The following is a 17377-nucleotide window of genomic DNA, read 5'->3' on the forward strand; positions in this document are numbered from 1 at the left end:
TGGTCTACAAAGTGAGTTCCAGGACAGCCAAGGCTACACAGAGAAACCCTGTCTCGAAAAAACCAAAAGTCAGATATGATGGCTCACAGCGGTGGGAGAGTGAGGGCAGTCACCATGAGTTTGAGGCTAGCCTGGGCCACAGAGTTAATAGCCCATCTCAAAATAACAAAGCAAACCCTAAGACATCCACAAACAATAACGAAGGTCAGCTGGTGTGATGATGCAAGCCTGTCTGCTCAGAACCACTGGACTCCACGGTAAGTTCCAGGCCATTCCAAGCTTATCTCAACAGACTAACAAAAAATACCAGCTGACTTCAATCCTAAAAGGCTGCATACTGCAGTCTGGCCAAGCACCCGTGGCTTACTCCTTACAACCCACTGTAGCTAAGTCTTTATCCCCAAGTAACAGATAAAAGAAACTTTTGAAAGCCAGGCAAGTTTGCTGGACTCTCTCACCATGGAGAGATGGGGAAGCAGGCAAGGGTTTCTATTCCCAGAGCAGAGGCCACACCAGTTTTTCTCCCCACACCAACACCCAGGACCACGGCTTACCCCTGAGTTGTTCAATGGGTCACCACTTGGGGGGCTGCCTTGCTCACTGGGAGGTGAAGGTGCCTGTGAGGCAGGGCTGCCCTCTGCATCTCCCTCAGGAAGTATTCCACAGCCAAACACAAAGGAGGCCAGAGAGTGGCAGTGGGTAAGCAGGACCAGCGCTTGGATGAGTTCGGCCAGGGACCAGCTGTGCTCGCCAGTCTTCAGCAAGGCCTAGCAGGGAGGGAGAGACAGACAAGCTCACTCAGTGCTTGCCCCTAGCTGCCCCTGGCTGCCCCAGCCCAGCCCGTAGGGTTCCTCAGGGATCCCAACTCTCCCTACCGATCATACCTGGATATGCTCCTTGGTGATAAGCCATGGCCGATGGGCCAGTAATTTGTTGATCTCGCTGAGCTTGCGGAGCTTTTCAGGGGCCCGGTGGAGGCCCAGCAGCCACTCGGGGTCACCGCCAGTCTGCAGGAACTCAGTCATGTGGGAACCCACCAGGTAAGAACACTGGTGTCGGGCAGCAGCCTGTGGGGGAGGGGGTCAATGAGCCTGAGTCACCTTCCTTCTGTGCCCCATTCTGGGAAGACTCCCTTGGGATCTAAGAGGCAGGAAATTCTATGTTCTAACATCAGCTCTGCTACCAGCTTGCTGGTCAGCTGACCCCTTCCTCCCTCAGTTTCCCCATTTGTAAAGTATACCCCTAAAGATGCCTCTCTTGAAAACCTAAAATTCCATGATGTAATAAAGCTAGACACTTCCTCTTCACCTAAAAAAAAAAAAAAAATCAACTCACGGGAGTCCCCAAATGAATCTGAAGCCGGAACCACCATTTGGTCACCCCTGCAAGCACCAAGCCCCGACAGACTTACCATGATGGCAATGTAGTGGCGCCAGGAGCTGGCCAGGGGCCCATCCGTATGCAGCAGCAGGTAGTGCAGGCGCCAGAAGCTGCTAAGGTAGTCGGGGTGTAGACCCATCACCACCGCCAGGTTGTCCACCCGCCCTGAGGACATCAGGGCCTCAAGCCCCAGGTGCTGTTCCAGGCCCTCAGCTCCTTCCCGAAGGATCTGCCAGGCAAAGAGGAATGCATAAGTTTCCTCCTGCTCCTCCATACCGACCAACCTCTTCTTTGTTCATATATAGATATGAACAGGGCCCTGGCCCTTGTGTGTGTGTGTGTGTGTGTGTGTGTATAATTATAGAGTTATATTTTATATATAAATATAGTTTAAATATATAAATATATTTATATATCTATATATAAATATATACCTTTTAAATATATAAAAATATATTTATATATCTGTATATAAATATAAATAAATATATATTTGCCAACCACATCGGAAAGAAACTGATTAAGCAATCACTATTAGGCAGCTTATATAATGTCTACTACATGTCTATGCTATCCAAATACTTCATATTATGCTTCATATAATACTTCCCATTAACTCAATTTTCAAAACAGCTAGGAGATTACAGTTCAATTTTCCCCTATTTTTATTCTGTAATGAAAATATTTTTTTCAGTGCTGAGGATCAAACCTAGGGCCTCACAGCTAGACAAATACCCTTACCACTGTGTTTCCTCTGACCTTTTCCCTTATTCTTTTTTTTCCCCTTTTTTTCTCTTCCTTTCTTTGAGACAGGGTTTCTCTGTATAGCCCTGGCTGTCTTGGAACTCACTCTGTAGATCAGGCTGTCCTCAAACTCAGAAATCCGCCTGCCTCTGCCTTCTGACCACTGGGACTAAAGGCGTGTGCCACCACTGCTGGCTTCTTTCTCCCTTTTATTTATGAAGACTTAGGCAATGCTGAATGGTTGCTGGGACTGGAGAGTGTGGGTCAGTAAAATGAATGCTTAGCATACATGAGGCCCTGAGCTCAATCCTTAGCAATAAGAACTGAATACATAGTTTCTCTTGGCTTCACAGAATTTCTATTCTAAAAAGATGGCAGATGCAGACAGCCTGGAGGGTAGGAGAGAGTATAGACGAGTTTGAATGTTCTATGTGTCTTTTCATGTAGAGTTTTCATGTAGAGTTTTTGCTGAAGCGAGCATTCATGCAGAACTTTTTAACCTTATTGACTTTTTTGTTTTTTGATACAGGGTCTCATATAGTTCAGGCTGGCCTCAAAGTTCTGATCCTCTTGCCTCTGCTTCCCAGGTGGTCAGATGACAGGCATATGCTACCATGGCCAGCTTATGTGGAGCTAAGGGTCTGGGCCAGGGCTTTTTGTAGATGGCAGGTAAGCACTCTGACATCTGCAGTGAGCTATATCATAGCCCTCTTCCCCCTTTTCTTCTTCCTTTTCTTATTTACTTACTTATTTTACGTACTTGTTTGTTTGTCTGTTTGTTTGTTGTAGATCTGGGTACCAAACCCAGGGCCTTGTGCATTGGAAGCAAGTGTTCTGTCATGGAGCTACATCCCCAGCCCTGATTCATTCATCTAACAGATATACCCAATTATGAATCTCCTTGAGTGTCTGAACTTGTCCTGTGAGGTGAACACTATTATTTTCCTCCATTAATAGATGGAGAAACCAGGTCTGCTTGAAACCACAGATCTGATAAACGACAGAAACAGGATTCTAATCTAGATGAACTCCAAGGCCTCTTGTTTCTTTCCTTTCTTTTTTTTTAATAAAAGACAAATTATTTATAAGCAGAAAAAGTAAAATACAAGAACACTATGTGAGTTTAAAAATGCTTGGGCACAGGCTGAAACTCCAGTGGGTTTGTGTTCCTCTTACACTGCAAAAGAGATAAGCTCCGCTTTGGGAGCCTCTAGTGTGGCCATGTTGTGCTATCATTTCATCTGTCTGAACCCATTCCTTGGCAGAAAATGAGGTTGAGAACAGCTCAGCTTCAAGAGCTTTTTAGAGAAATTAAATAAATCAGGAACAGGGAAAGAAAAGATCCTGAGCTTCCCATTTCTATGTACCTTGTCCTTTGCTCCTAGGGACTGAAGACCCCCTAACTGCCCCCACTTCCAAACTCACCTCCTCCACTGGGATGAAGGCGCTGGGCCCTCGAGGGCCTCGCCGAGCCTGGCCCTCCCGATGCTCCTGCAGGGAAACACAAGGTGGTTATTTGGCAGAAGGGAGGATGGATGGAGAGGACTTACAGTGAGCTCTCTAGCCCCCTTCTTTAACCCTGAATGACACTGAGTTTCTAAACTATCTTCTGGGTATAGCCCAAATGGAGGAGCAGGGGAACACTTAGATCCCTGCATAGCAAATAGGCAAGAGAAAAGAAAGCTCATCAAGGCTGACCTGCTCAGGAACTCAGCCAGGATCCAGAAATACAGCTTGGCTGGATGGGAGGGGCCCAAGGCAGGAAACAACAGCTTTCTGTGGCTTGTCCCCAGAAGGCCAGTGTCTTTGTGGTCCCAGAGGACTTGTATAGTAGAAAGAATTCTTTACAGAGGGCAAAGACATGGTTCAGTGGGTGAGTGTAAAGACCTGAATTCAATCCCTGGGCACCCACATGGTAGAAAGAGGCCCGACTCCTACAAGCTGTCCTTTGACCTTCAACACACAAGCTGTGATTTATGAACACATGCGTTTTTAAAAACAAGAGATTAGGCCAGAAGTGGTGGCGCATTCCTTTAGTCCCATCGCTCAGGAGGCAGAGGCAGGTAGATCTCTGTGAGTTCGAGGCCAGCGTGGTCTACAGAGTGAGTTCCAGGACAGCCAGGACTACGCAATGAAACACTCTCTGGGGCTGAGGGGACGACTCTTTTCAAATAAGAACCCTTTCTATTCCAAAGCCAGTTCCCTCCCTCCATGCCTACGAAGCTTCGAAGCTTCCATGCTTCTCAGATGACCAGTTCCTTTTCTCTTTGTCTTTTCTTCAAGGCTGAGGATGAACCCAGGCGGCACCCCTGGCATGCTGAGCACATTCTACCCTGAGCCGCACCCCTCGAGGCCCAGCAAACAGTCATTTGTTTATCCTTCTCTCCACAGCTTCTAGGCTATCTCCGCTCTCAGTCTCACCAACTGTTCCTGCCTGCACGACCCTGCCCTGTCCTAACCAACCACTACCTAGTATCCACCCTGCAACCAAATTTTCTCAAGTGTGAACCTGATCCTTACAACCCACCTTCCCTTACCAAAGCCTACCAGATAAATGAGTGGCCAAGCCCCACCCCCTCTGGGACTTGATAGTTCTCCAAGGTCCTGAGCCCAGAACTTTTTTGCTACCACAAACAAACACTGTCCGCTAAGGCCTCAAGGCCTCTTTTGAGTTGCTTTGTTCCCACACCACATTTTGTGGAGAGTGGGGCCGGGTCATTCTGTGAATAAAAACAGAAAGCAATGGCATGGGGGTGTGGTGGTGGGGGGGCTCCAAGGAGGATGTGCAGGCTGGGGGTGGCAGCTATTCTGACTTCAGCTTCTTTGAGTCGAAGCTATGTATTCAATGAAGCCACTTCTCCCATTCCTTGATATGAGGCCTGGGAGAACATTCTATTTATTCACCTAGTGTCTGAATGTTGGTGTGGCGCTCTCCATACCACCAGCCTTGACATAATTGATCCAAATAACAGTTCTGCCTTCACTACAAAAGACCGTCCCCTGAGCCCTTTCTCCTGGTAAGATCCAGACTTAGGATCTCAGATGTTCAAGGACTCAAAACTATATTTGAGCCTCTATCTATCTATCTATCTATCTATCTATCTATCTATCTATCTATCTATCTATCTATCTATCTATCTGTCCTTTCAAGACAGGCTTTAGACCAGGCTCTGAGATCAGCCTGCCTCTGTACCACCACCACCTGGATACTCTTTTTTTTTTTTTTAAGTGGCCAAAACTGCCATTGTTGTCACCCTAAAGGGCCCAGCACTTGGGAGGCAAAGGCAGACAGATTATTGAATTCAAGGCCAGCCTGGTCTACAGAGTGAGTTCTAGGACAGCCAGCACTACACAGAAAATCCCCGTCTCAAAATAAATAAATAAATAAATAAATAAATAAAAATAAAAACAACAACAAAAGCCAACAACAAAAAAAGTCTCTGAAGGAGACTAGGAGCCTACAAGATAACAAGGGAAAAAAACAAATAAGGAGCCCAGAGGCCTAGGTATATATATTAGTTTTGATGCAAATTTGCTGTGTGGTTGCTTAGGCTTTCCGGGTCTGATTCTGGAGGGTTGGCCCGCTTCATCCACTACTTTCTTTTGCTCTCCTCCCCTCTCTGTCCCCCCACTCCACCCCCTTTGACACAGGGTCTCTCTGTGTAGCCCTGGCTGTCCAGGAACTCACTCTATAGAGCAGGCTGGCCTTGAACTCAAGAGATCCCCCTGCCTGTGCCTCCTGAGTACTCCACCAGCCACCCAAGCACTCCCTTTACAGCTTCCCCTCCTCCCTCACTTGAGAAAAAGCCCAACAGCTCTGTCTGGGAGATAAGAACTGCTGACTCCACAGCCTGGGCCTCCCTCTCTCTACAGGACCCGAGGGCAGATGGAAGCGCAGTGGAACTAGGCCAGACACCTGTTATGCCAGCACTGGGGAGGTTGAGGCAAGAGGATTGGAAATCAGGAGTTTGAGGGCAGCCTGGGCTACACGGTGAGGTGTTGCCTCGAAACAAATAAAACCATTGCGGAGGTTGGGGGTTGGATGAGCAAATATTAAAATTCGAAGAGAGAAAGAATTAAATTAAAAAGAGAAAAAGAAAACCCACAGTGGCACCAGCAGAGGACTAAGGGCCCCTAGATGTGTGGGGGAGGGGACAGGGAACAGCCCCCGGTCCTCTGAGCCAAGAGCCAGGCAAGGCAGATACTCTTAGGTTCTAAACCTATCAGTATTTCCCAGCAAAATAAACAAAAAAATGTAGAGTACAGTTAAAGATAGGAGCTTCGAGGGCTGGGCCGTAGCTCTTTTGTAGTGTTGCCAGAGAGGACACTGAAATCTTAGCTCAAGTAGTCACGAGTAGCTTACACACACAGACACACACAAAAAAAAAATTTTTTTTTTGATAGCTCCACCCACCAGTCAGCTCAGCGCGCCTCAGTTTCCTCCTGGAATAAAGGGATTTTCACCCGGTAGTCAGGAGGATTCAATAGGACTATGCCACAGTTTACCTCAGCACCCCCACCAGGGAGAGTCCCTTGTCTTTAATTTCATTGTTATTTTAAACAAGAGCTTCTCAGCCCAGTGGTCCATTAGCATCCTTTTGTGAGGCTTTTTTTTTTTTTAAATTACAGAAACCAAAGTCCCACCTCCAGCAATCCACACAGAGAGGAAGTGGGGGGTGGGGCAGGCACAGTTGGTCTCGTAGTTTATTTACCGATCACTCTGTCAGGTACAGAGCCCAGAGCTGTTTCCCAGGTAGAATCAGATTTAATCTGTTCATTTGATGATTCTTTTTTTTTTTTTGATGACTGTATTACAGGCAGTATGAATACAACAGCGCAAAGACAAACTCCCAGCCAGCCTTCATATATAATTTTAGGTACCGCAGAGAAAGGCGGACAAATGATGAACAGGCCTTCCAATCAGAGGAGAGGGATGAGACAGAACTGAGTAATGACAGGTTGGGAACAAGTATGGTATGTTAGTTTAAGAGTACAGGAAAACCTACTGGGGTGGTAGGTGACCTTTGAATTGGTTGAAAAGGCAGTGGAGGAGCCTGTCAAGATAGAGGGGACCAGTGTTCAGCCACAGGGGACACTGGAGAGTCTCTGATATCCCAAATGTTCCCCTAACCTTGACATCTGGGCAAGTCCATGGGAAGCTGGAGGAGCCAGGTCTCATTGGCGAGAGGTGACAATAAGCCAGCCCTCCTCCCATTCCCTGGGATAGACAGTCAATGATAATGTTGAATTATAATGTGAGTAGGTATGGTTCCACTGGAGTGTGCACTGATTTCACATGGACTATGATCTAGACTAGATGGTAGAAGCTACAACTAAAGCTTTACACCCAAGAAGTAAGGTTCTGAGGGGTCCATGCCACTTCTGGTCCCTCAGCTAGACAGGAAGTAAGACAGGTGAATACAGACTGGGTGCCTCCAAACCTGGAAGCCATTCTCCATTCTCAACAGCCAAGGCCTCATCTCTGCTCACAGCCTTAGGAATTCAGAAAGTCCTTCACAACACCTTCCTCGGGGACTCTAGCCTGGAGGGCACACACTGGGTCTAGTTCCCTGTCCTTACTCCTGTGTCTAATACCCTAGACCAATAGAACTTCAGGGGCTGGAGTGATGGTTTAGTGGCGAGGACCACTTGCTACTCATGCAGAGGACCCAATTTCAGTTCTCAGCACCCCCGCTGGGTGGCTCACTGCCGCTCCAGAGGATGATCCAACTTCTCCTGGTCTCCTTGGACACCCGCACACATGTGCACATATCCACATACACACATAATTAAAAACAAACTAACTCTTTTAAAAAAAAAAAAGAGTACAAATACAACTTTCTATTTATGAGGGACTTTTTGTATCTGCACTGTCTAACACACAGGGCGGTCCAGAGCCATTCTTCAGGCCTAAGCGGTTGAAATTTTTCTACAGCAAGGAATGTTGACTTTTTTGCTTAACTTAACTTGAATTTCCCTTAATTACTAGTTAGTTTCCTAAGATGAAGTGTCACTATGTAGTCCAGTCTGGACTGAAACTTTCAATCTCCCTGTGCCATCGCACCACATTAGTTCTAAATTTCCTTTTGTTGTTTGTGAGACAAGGTCTCAATTTGGAGCACAGGCAGCCTAGAAGTCAACCCGTAACCTTGAACTTATGACTGGATTCCTAATTTAGCCTTTTTCATACTGATTACAGATATGTGTTAGCAATGCCTGGAGTTACCAGCTCTAAATTCTGGCAGGTGAGGCTAGGGGCTGGCTGCCATGTTGAAAAGGACAGGTTTGGCACACCTGATGAAGGTATGATTCCAACACAGGAGACAAAGACAGGGAAACCCAGACCTGGCAAGTCACCTGCTCATATGAGTAAAGAAAGGAGCAACAACCGTAAAAGTTGGACAGTCCTCTGGGAGGACTCGCTAGGTCTTTAGTGCATCTGAAAGGAACTAATGGCCTAGAAGCCTGGTGCCTGGCTCATCACTCAAGTGCTTCCTAGAGACTAACTTTTCTATTATACTCAGAGGCTCTCGTCCTATATACATCTAATCCACATCTGTTTGAAGGTTATAGGGAACCAACTCAATGTCTAAAAATGAAGCATCAACTAACAAGTGTCTAATGTGTAATTTGAACCCAAACTGAGCCGTTTCTATTCTATAACAGTTTCTGGAAATGGCACCAGACCTAGGGATTTAAACCCAGCACAGACTGACTTCCCAGAGTGCCATTCACCAGCTGCATTGGTCCCTCCAAGAAGCCTAGTCTTTTGTTCTCTGGAGTCTGCCAGCCCCAGGACTCACCTACAGACAGACACCTGCTAAGTCATACTGTCAGCTGGGAAGGCCTACTCACTACCTGTCAGCTGGATCCAGATAAGAGTCTGGAGGAGAAGCCATACAAGCTGCCCCAAACTTCTACCCAGCCTGGAAGGAGCAGGCCAGCAGAGTGGCAGACAGCTTGAACTGGGGCCCAGGCTAAAATGCTTTACATATTTCATCTCACAGGCACCTTAAATCCTCTCAACCACCCTGAGAGAAACAGAACTTGTTGTCCCCTCTTTAAAGACAAGTGACCAAAGCTCAGAAAGGTCCCCTTCTGGCCTAGCACAGGTCATATGGAATTCCAAAGCTTCAATAGCTGACAAGGGTCAGTTAATCACTTAGTTGCCAAGAATAGCGAGCCCCGCACGGGGTTCCTAACTAGTCCCAGAAACAGAGGTAGGGCAAAAAGAAAGGCCTAGCTTATGGAACTAGCTTACTGTGAAGAAGGGACCAGAAGCAGTAGTACTCAAAGGTGCTCATCTGGTGGAGAAAGAAAAGCTTTTCTGAGGAAGTGATGTTTGGGGAAGTTATTCTAGAATTTGAAAACATACCACCCAAGACAAGAGTCAGACCCTTGGAACTTTCTGGAGATAGGCATATATCTGAAGGCCAATTCGCTCTGATATAAGGTCTGAAACAGTTGTGAGGACTACCCATCTGGCCCTCGTATTGAGCACTAGGGTCTGAAGGGTGGGCGTCCTATCTTCCCAGGGTCCCAGGAGGGTGGGTGTCCCATCTTCCCACGGTCCCACTTAAAGCAGATACCTTCAAGGTCATCTATTCTCGAGGAGTAGAAGATGTAGAAAGATGTTGCAAACATGATCAGCTTTCCCCAATACTGCAAAGTGACTTTCTTAAGTCCAGTGTGTTGGAGGACACCTGTAATCCCAACACCCAGGAGGCTGAGGCAGGAAAACAGTCCCAAGGCAAAGGCCAGACTGAGTGAGACCGTGGCTCAGAGAGGGTAGGGCTGCCTCTAAGGCATCTCCCCAAGATCTACCCAGACCACCTGAGATTTTCTTCCCTGCAGGCTCTCTTCCTCCCACAGAAGAGAATAGACTCAGAAAGTCCCTTGAGAGGCACTGAGGGTGGGGAGAGATGCCAGCTAAGTCAGTCTTCAGAAGCCAGCATTTTAAATACAAGGATAGTTCCCTGCAGTAAATATGTCCCAGGCACTCTGCTTCAAGCACTTGCTTGTATTTTAATTTGTCCAACATCTCTTAGAGATACTATCAAAATACCCTATAAGAGACTGCAATCCAAAGCGATCTCCCCGGTGAGATAACCCAGTGAGAAAGTGGAGGGTGGGACTGGAATCCCGCCCTCACCTCCCTCACTGCCCCAGTGCACTCACTAACAAAAACAACATTGTTCACAAGGCAGACAAAAGTGATCGCGTCCTTTCTGTATACAGATTCCTAAACCATAATGAAGAAGCGACACACCGATGGCTGGCTGGAAACCCCTCCAGAAATGACATTTCCTCAGACATGGGCTGATTTTAAGATCATACACCTCAGGACTAACACTCTACTCATTTCCAGCCCCAGGAATAGACGACCTTCCACACTGCTCTAAGCTTAGAAAATCAAAAAGGAACAGTATCTGCTGCAGTGCCAAGCATTCTCCAAAATCCTAGCACACACAGGCCAGAGAACGAGGGCTAGGTGAAAGAAGCCCCTTTTAGGCCTTTTCGGGCCTCAATTTTCTCATTCTGTAAAATGGGGTTAAAGTACGGTTTGTATTTGCTGTCTTTGTCAGACAAAAACCTACATCCTGGCATCTAGTAGATGCTCCTTAAATGGACTATGTCCACTGTCCAAGCTGCTAGGAGGAAGATGGGGGCGTTATACTGGCATTATACCTTGCCTCCCTGCGAAGTCCCTCTGCGCTCTGAGAAGACAGCAAAACAAACTTTGAGGATCCCAGAACAATTTAATAGGCAGCAGCCTATCGCGACCAAGGCTTATCCGCCTTTTTCCCCCCCCCCCCCCCCCCCCCCCCCCCCCCAGCTCTCTCTAGCTGCGGCCGCCGAGGATCAGGCGGCCGGCCAGACCCAATAAAGCACCCGGACTAGTTTCCAGATCGGGGGTGCAGGTGAGGACTGGGAAAGGGGATCGGCCTTCACTGGTCAGTCCCAGGTGGTTTACCCGCTTCGCTGGTCCTTCGCGATAGGACCAGAAACCGATCCTAGAAAGATCTCCTAGCCCGCCTGCCCCCACCGAGAGGAAGGGAATCTGCGGAAGGGGGCGGGGAGGAGGAGTGGTCCGGTCTCTCCGGCCGGGATTTGCCTGGACTTGAAGACGCTCGCTCTACCAGAGCACAAACCCAAAGAGCCACGAGAAGGCGTCCCCTCTCATTGGCCAGGAGTCCGAAGGAGCCAGGGAGGGCTCCGCAGCCCCCTCCCTACCAGGGTGGTGGGGGGCGGGGGGGAAGAAGAGAGAGCTAGGGCAATGGGAGGGGAAGGAGGGAGAGCGGAGGCTGCAGTTGATGCAACCCTAGACCTAGCTTACGTGCTCTCAGACCCTGAGCCCGGGGGGCGCACCAGACTTAGCCGGGGTCAGCCCGAGGCTCGGCCGTGGCTGGAGGAGAGCGGCTTCGCCCGGCTGTTGCTTACCTCTCGGGTCTCGGGGCCGGCCACACCGCCCCTGGTGAACGGCAGGTAGCCCTTGATCTCGGCATGGCACTCGGAGTCCGCTACGATCATGGTGTACGCCAGGACCCGGCCGCGGCTCGTCCGCGCCCGGGACACTCGAGGGGGTCTGAGTCCGGCGCGCACAGGAGGCCGGGACTAGGGGTCGCCGGGGAAACTCGGGATCCCCGGGCTGTCTCTCGGGATTAGAAAAACCGGCGCTACCGCGCTAGACACTCCTTCCAGCCCAGCTTGGAGAACTGCGGCCGGCCTCGGAGGCCTGAGGTTGGCCGCGGCGCAGAGGTTTTCACGGCCCGGAGTGCCTCGGAAGTCCGCAGTGGCCAGCGCTGCTCACGAAGCCGGCGCTCCTCACCATCCCCACCACGGAACTGCCAGCGCTCGCCGGGCTCTGTCAGCCCGCTGCGGTCCCTGGGGGAGGGCGGGGACACAAAAGTCCCACGGCGCAGCCAATCAGATGCCTGTTTCCCGGGAAGGCGGAGCCGACACCTCCCTCCGGAGCCGACTGTCCGTCCAATCAGCATCGACAAGCGCCTGGGAACTCTGGGAGCTGTAGTTGGCCTCGCACAGATGCCGCAAACTTTTGCAAGAAGGGGGTTAGTCAGATCTCTGGCAATACCAGCTGAGAGTGACAGCCCAGGGAGTCATTAGGGCTGCGTGATGAAACGGGACTTCACGAGGCTGGGCCAGACAGCCAGGTGTGAAATCCCTTCTGAGTAAGTTCTTCAGCTTTCCAGTTCCTGGAGGGACTGGTTAGGGCTGCAGAGAGTTCTAACCACATCCAGTTGTTCTAATTATAGATCAAATCCCGCAAATTTAAAGGCCGAGAGCCACCACCCTGTCCCCTCAGGCCCTGAGAGATCTGCACCTTCAGAAACACTAAACCAAGGAAATCACCTTATTTGTGGAGTCTCTGGAAAAGCCCTCACTGAAATACCCTTGGCAATCTCAAATTTAATCTCAATCTTTGTTGCTACAATGTCCCTTCTTCTGCTCTGCCTTGGGTTCCTTCTTTCTGGTCTTCCACCCTGCAGGCGCTCCTGGAAACTTTGTAACTTTGGCTTGGTCTATTTCTCACCTCTCCCTCTGGCCACTCCCCTCTGACTCCTCTTTTTCCATCCACTCCCTAAACGTGGGTGCTCTCCTAGTTTCTGTTTTTATCCTTTTTTTCTAGACACTCACCCTCAAGACTTCCGGGCTCTCGACGTCTTTCATCCCTCAGCACTTTAAGCTTGACTCACCCATTCACTTCTAGTCATTCCCTTCACCATTTTTCTTCAAACCTCTCCTTTTTGTTTCAAGTTTCTCTTCATTCTGGTCAAAGAATCCTGGACAGGGCTGGGGCCCACTAATCTAAGTTCCTGCCTGAAACTTCTTGAGTTTAGGCTTAGGATACCAAAGATAATCTTCTGACTTGGTCTAATGTCTTCTGTAGGGAAGACAGTTAGTTCACCTGTACTCTCCTGAGCTCTTCCTCTCTGCATTTTAATACTTTCTGTACTGTAACTTGTGTTGTCATTTTATTTATTTATTTATTTATTTATTCATTTAATTTATTTATTTTAGTTTTTAGTTTTTTGAGATAGGGTTTCTCTGTGTAGCCCTGGTTGGTTGTCCTGGAACTCATTCTGTAGACCAGGCTGGCCTTGAACTCAGAAATCCACTTGCCTCTGCCTTCCAAGTGCTGGGACTAAAGGTGTGCGCCACCACCACCTGGCTGTGTTGTCATTTTCTGTGTATTTGTCTTTCTGAAAGTTTTTATTATAAACTTGTTGAGGGCAGCTTCTACATTTAGACATTTTTTTTCTTTCTATCTTATGCCACCCGGCACAATGTGCTTCTAATAATATACCCTTGGTGGCTGAATATCCCTTTGGGTTAATTCTCCTCTAAACAACTCTATATCAGATTCAGCTTTCTCCTTAAAAACATAGACTCTCAGCCAGATGTGGTGGTATATTCCTTTCATCCCAGCACTCAGAAAGCAGAGGCGGGTGGATCTCTGAGTTCAAAGCCAGACTATTCTATAGAGTGAGTGCCAGGACAGTCAGGGCTACACAGAGAAACTCTGTCTCAAAAAAGCAAAACCAACCAACCAACCAACCAAACAAACAAACAAATGCATATACTCTAGGGGATGAAGATAGGTGGTAATGTTACAGTGTCCACTTAGGATTCCAAGGCCTTGGGTTCTCTACCCAATACCACACAGACAGACCAACGGATAACAATAACGTCAGTAGCCAGGCTAAAATTTTTTTTCAGTAGTATTTCATCAGCTACTGAATAAAGTCAAACCTCTAGGTGGATCCTCAAGGCCTGCCAAGATATGTTTCAACCTACATCTTCAGTCTTATCTGTCACACCCATGATCCTTCCACTTTTTCGATACTCCTCTGCAAGTTCTTCTCCTTGAAGTGACAGGCAGCCTTCAGAGCCTTCATCCTGTTGGTGGCCTGAATGAAGCCTTCAAGATACCTCCTTCCCAAAGCTACCTTCAGCCCTGCTGAAAATCATCTTGCCCCTGTTCCTCAATACCTTTAACCTCCTCCTGGCCCTGTTTACCAAACACAGGGAGCTTTATTAGCATGTTTACAAGTCTTACCTCTTTCTTCCAGTTAATGGACTTTATTAGCAGCTATGTATGAAGACACTTCCATTTAGAAAGGTAAAACCGATTGTCAAAGACACCATCTTGTTTTGACTGCATTATGCTGTGGAAAACATCAGTTAGCTGGGCAGTGATGGCGCATGCCTTTAATCCCAGCACTTGGGAGGCAGAGGAAGGCAGATTTCTGAGTTCCAGAACAGCCAGGGCTATATAGAGAAACCCTGTCTCGAAAAACCAAAAATAAATAAATAAATAAATAAATAAATAAATAAATAAAATAAAAAAAAATCCCAGCATTGGTATGGTGGCTCACAACCATCTGTAATGGGATCAGATGCCCTCTTCCTTCTGGTATGACTGAAGACAACTACAGTGTACTCACATACATAAAATAAATAAATATTAAACAACAACAACAACAAAAAATCACCAAGGATCCTGCATGAGCTACATACATGAGGGGATCCTTTCTAAAAGTAAAAGAAAATTGACTTTCTGATCTTCAGAGAGACATTTACAAGACAAATAATTTAGTGGGGAAAACCAGAAGACAGTAATACTCTAAAGGGGAAGCTTTTAGGTCTTTTGTGACCTAGCTCCTAAAGAATGAGAGCAGCTGATATCTAGACTTTGTAACAGCATTCATCTCTACTAACAAGAGTCCAGGATCCAAAAAAAAAAAAAAGAAAAAGAAAAAGAAAAAAAGCCTTTAATCCTAGCACTTGGGAGGCAGAGGCAGGCGGATTTCTGAGTTCAAGGCCAGCCTGGTCTACAGAGTGAGTCCAGGACACCCAGGGCTACACAGAGAAACCCTGTCTCGAAAAAACAAAAAATAAAATAAATAAATAAATAAATAAATAAATAAAGAGTCTAGGATCCCATTATAACTCTCACCACAACCTCCTCAAGTAGCCTTTATGTCCCCATTTGACAGATGACAAAACTGAAGCTCTCAAGAGGTGTGCTGGCTGAGGTTAGGTGGTTCAGTAATGTGCAATGCGTTCAAAGGCTGTATGACACCACAGCAGAAACTCTGCCCCACCAGTGAGGAGAGAAGGATGTGAACATCTAAGAGGCAGGCTGGCACTTGTAATTGACGCCTAAACCAGATCTATTAATTAGGAGTACGAGACATAACTGTAAAGTGGCCTAGAATGGGTGTGTCAGCACGTCTCTGTGGCAAGGCCTCTATGGGAAGGTCAGTTACCGTTTGACAGCTGAAACCTGAGCAAGAGCAACCAGCGGAGGTGGAGGGAATCGCTGGCTGTGCTCAGAGAAATCTGCTGCTTCCCTCCCTCTTTCATTCAGTAAACAGTTTTGACCATGGAGTGTGTGCGAGTTGCTAGGCTAGACGCTGGTGACGCTGCCAGCCCAATGAGGGATGGGGAGGTGTGCTAGACACTGGTTGGACGCATCCCTCCCCCGCCCCTCCCCCATGCCTTGCATATTTTGGTCAGGCAAGGTCTCCTTCTTCCTCCTGTTGCCATACTCTCTGGACTCTTGCATCAGCCGTGTTAAAGCCACTGATTGGCCAAAGCTCTTTTGATTCCTCAATCATATTGAAGTCCTGAAGATGCGTCTAGATCAGATCTGAAAGGTTTTTGAGACTTCTTCAATTTCAGACCCTGTCAGACCAGGAACCTAACGGGATTCGCATCTATTTTTTTTTTTTCAGAATTAATTTTATGGCATCAAATTCTTGGGCCATTTTATTATAATGAATTTACATTGTAACCATTCCAGGCACGATGGTATATGCACTCCTTGTGGGTTTTTTTTTCCCCCTTTGAACTCTTATCTTCCAGCTCCCCAGTTGCAGAACACAGTTTCTGCCCAGGGAAATCTTGTAGGAAAGAAGCCTCTCTCGCTCCGATTGGCTTGATAAAAACCAAAGGAGACACTCCACACACCCACCAGACGCCTACTCACACGTTCACTTACTCATTAAGCAGGCATTGTGTGAGGTCCAACCCTGACTTCACCTCTTTGAGTTGTCACAGATCTTCAGAAACAGAGTCAGCTACGATCCTAACAGCGACTCAGACGCTTGGTTTTGTCTCTATTCACCAAATTAAGCCCCTTCCTGTCCCAACTCTTGAATCTGTTTTCTTTATCTACAAAATCGAGGAAGTTCGGAAGATCGCTCTCCCGTCAATGTGCAGAGAACTAGTGTTTGTCTTGATAAAGTCACTTCCCTAAACTGCATGTTTTGGATAGAAAACGTCAAATTTGGAAAAGCTCATTCTTCTTAGTAAAATATGAAAGCTAATCTACTCTGGGTGCTTTCGGGGCAATTAGCTGGACTTTTCTAGTTTGATCAGTTGCGCGAGCCCACAGCGCCCCCTGCAGGCCAGATCTTGCTATAGTTCAGCCCCCGTGAACTGAAAAGGACTTCCAGGGCAGCTCCAAATGGTACAGACCATTGTCAGGCCCCAAATCATGGCGTCAAGGTCTTAATAAGAAGACAGGCGATGGCTAAGTAAATATCGTGTGGCAAGAAGAAAGCTTTCATACTTCTTGAATTGAAGGAATTCGCTAAAAACCCTTGGAAATCTGTCTGCGGCATGGAGACCAGATCTTAAGGTCCAGCCAACCGACACTTTCAACAGGCTGATCCAGTGGCTTGATTTAAATTAAAAAAAAAAAATTGTTTGCTATCGTGTCCTCTTTCTCCCACTCCACTCCAACAGGCCCTACTACCTATCTTGATGGGCAGAGGGGGTGAAGAGTGGATGCAGTCCTAGCTTTTTAAACCGTGTGCAATCAGAACATTTCTCTCTGCCCGTTTCCTGCTGTGTCAAAGCAGGGCTGTGGTGAGAACGAAAGGTAACGCAGAAGAAACCTTCAACAGGGCAGCCGGGGTTGTTATTTATATTGCTGTTTTCCCCAAAGTATCCTCAGCAAAAGCTGCATCACCCCCGCCCCCTCCCGTGCTCAGCAACAGGCTCTTCTTACGTAAATCGCGGCGGCCAATGGGCAGGAAGGTGAGCGGGGCTTTATAACAAGCCAATAGGAGCCCGCAGCGACGCTCGGGATAGGACCAGGCGTGTTTCCAGGCTTACAAGGCAAGCGAGTCTCCGAGGCCTTTGAGGGGACCCGAAAGGTCTTTAAATCCTCTTGCTCTGCCTATCAACCGGGCTCTGATTGGTCTAAAACGCAGCGCCCTGC

The 17377-nt window shown here is 47.7% G+C and overlaps 1 protein-coding gene and 1 long non-coding RNA gene across 6 annotated transcripts in view; one reads left to right on the plus strand and one right to left on the minus strand.

Moving 5' to 3' along the window:
* The window catches only part of Sesn2 (sestrin 2), an 18831-nt gene extending 6834 nt beyond the window's left edge, over window positions 1-11997 (minus strand). Inside the window, exons 1-5 of the mRNA XM_031378928.1 lie at window positions 11566-11997; window positions 3550-3615; window positions 1412-1609; window positions 885-1067; window positions 555-767 (exon numbers count right to left, since the gene is read on the minus strand). Coding sequence (XP_031234788.1) covers window positions 555-767; window positions 885-1067; window positions 1412-1609; window positions 3550-3615; window positions 11566-11655 — 750 coding nt within the window. The 5' untranslated portion in view covers window positions 11656-11997. The remainder of the gene's footprint in view (window positions 1-554; window positions 768-884; window positions 1068-1411; window positions 1610-3549; window positions 3616-11565) is intronic.
* Window positions 1320-4725, plus strand: LOC116096764. 5 transcript variants are annotated; one of them, XR_004121101.1, is made up of 5 exons: window positions 1320-1498; window positions 2712-2793; window positions 2914-3051; window positions 3510-3632; window positions 4408-4725. It is a non-coding gene; the product is annotated as an uncharacterized LOC116096764 (long non-coding RNA). The 5 variants fall into 5 exon arrangements; XR_004121102.1 differs by having other exon boundaries at window positions 1320-1471; XR_004121103.1 differs by lacking the exon at window positions 2914-3051.
* Window positions 11998-17377: the final 5380 nt, after the last annotated feature.

The sequence above is a fragment of the Mastomys coucha genome, unplaced genomic scaffold, assembly GCF_008632895.1.
Source record: "Mastomys coucha isolate ucsf_1 unplaced genomic scaffold, UCSF_Mcou_1 pScaffold18, whole genome shotgun sequence".
NCBI classification, from domain to species: Eukaryota; Metazoa; Chordata; class Mammalia; order Rodentia; family Muridae; genus Mastomys; species Mastomys coucha.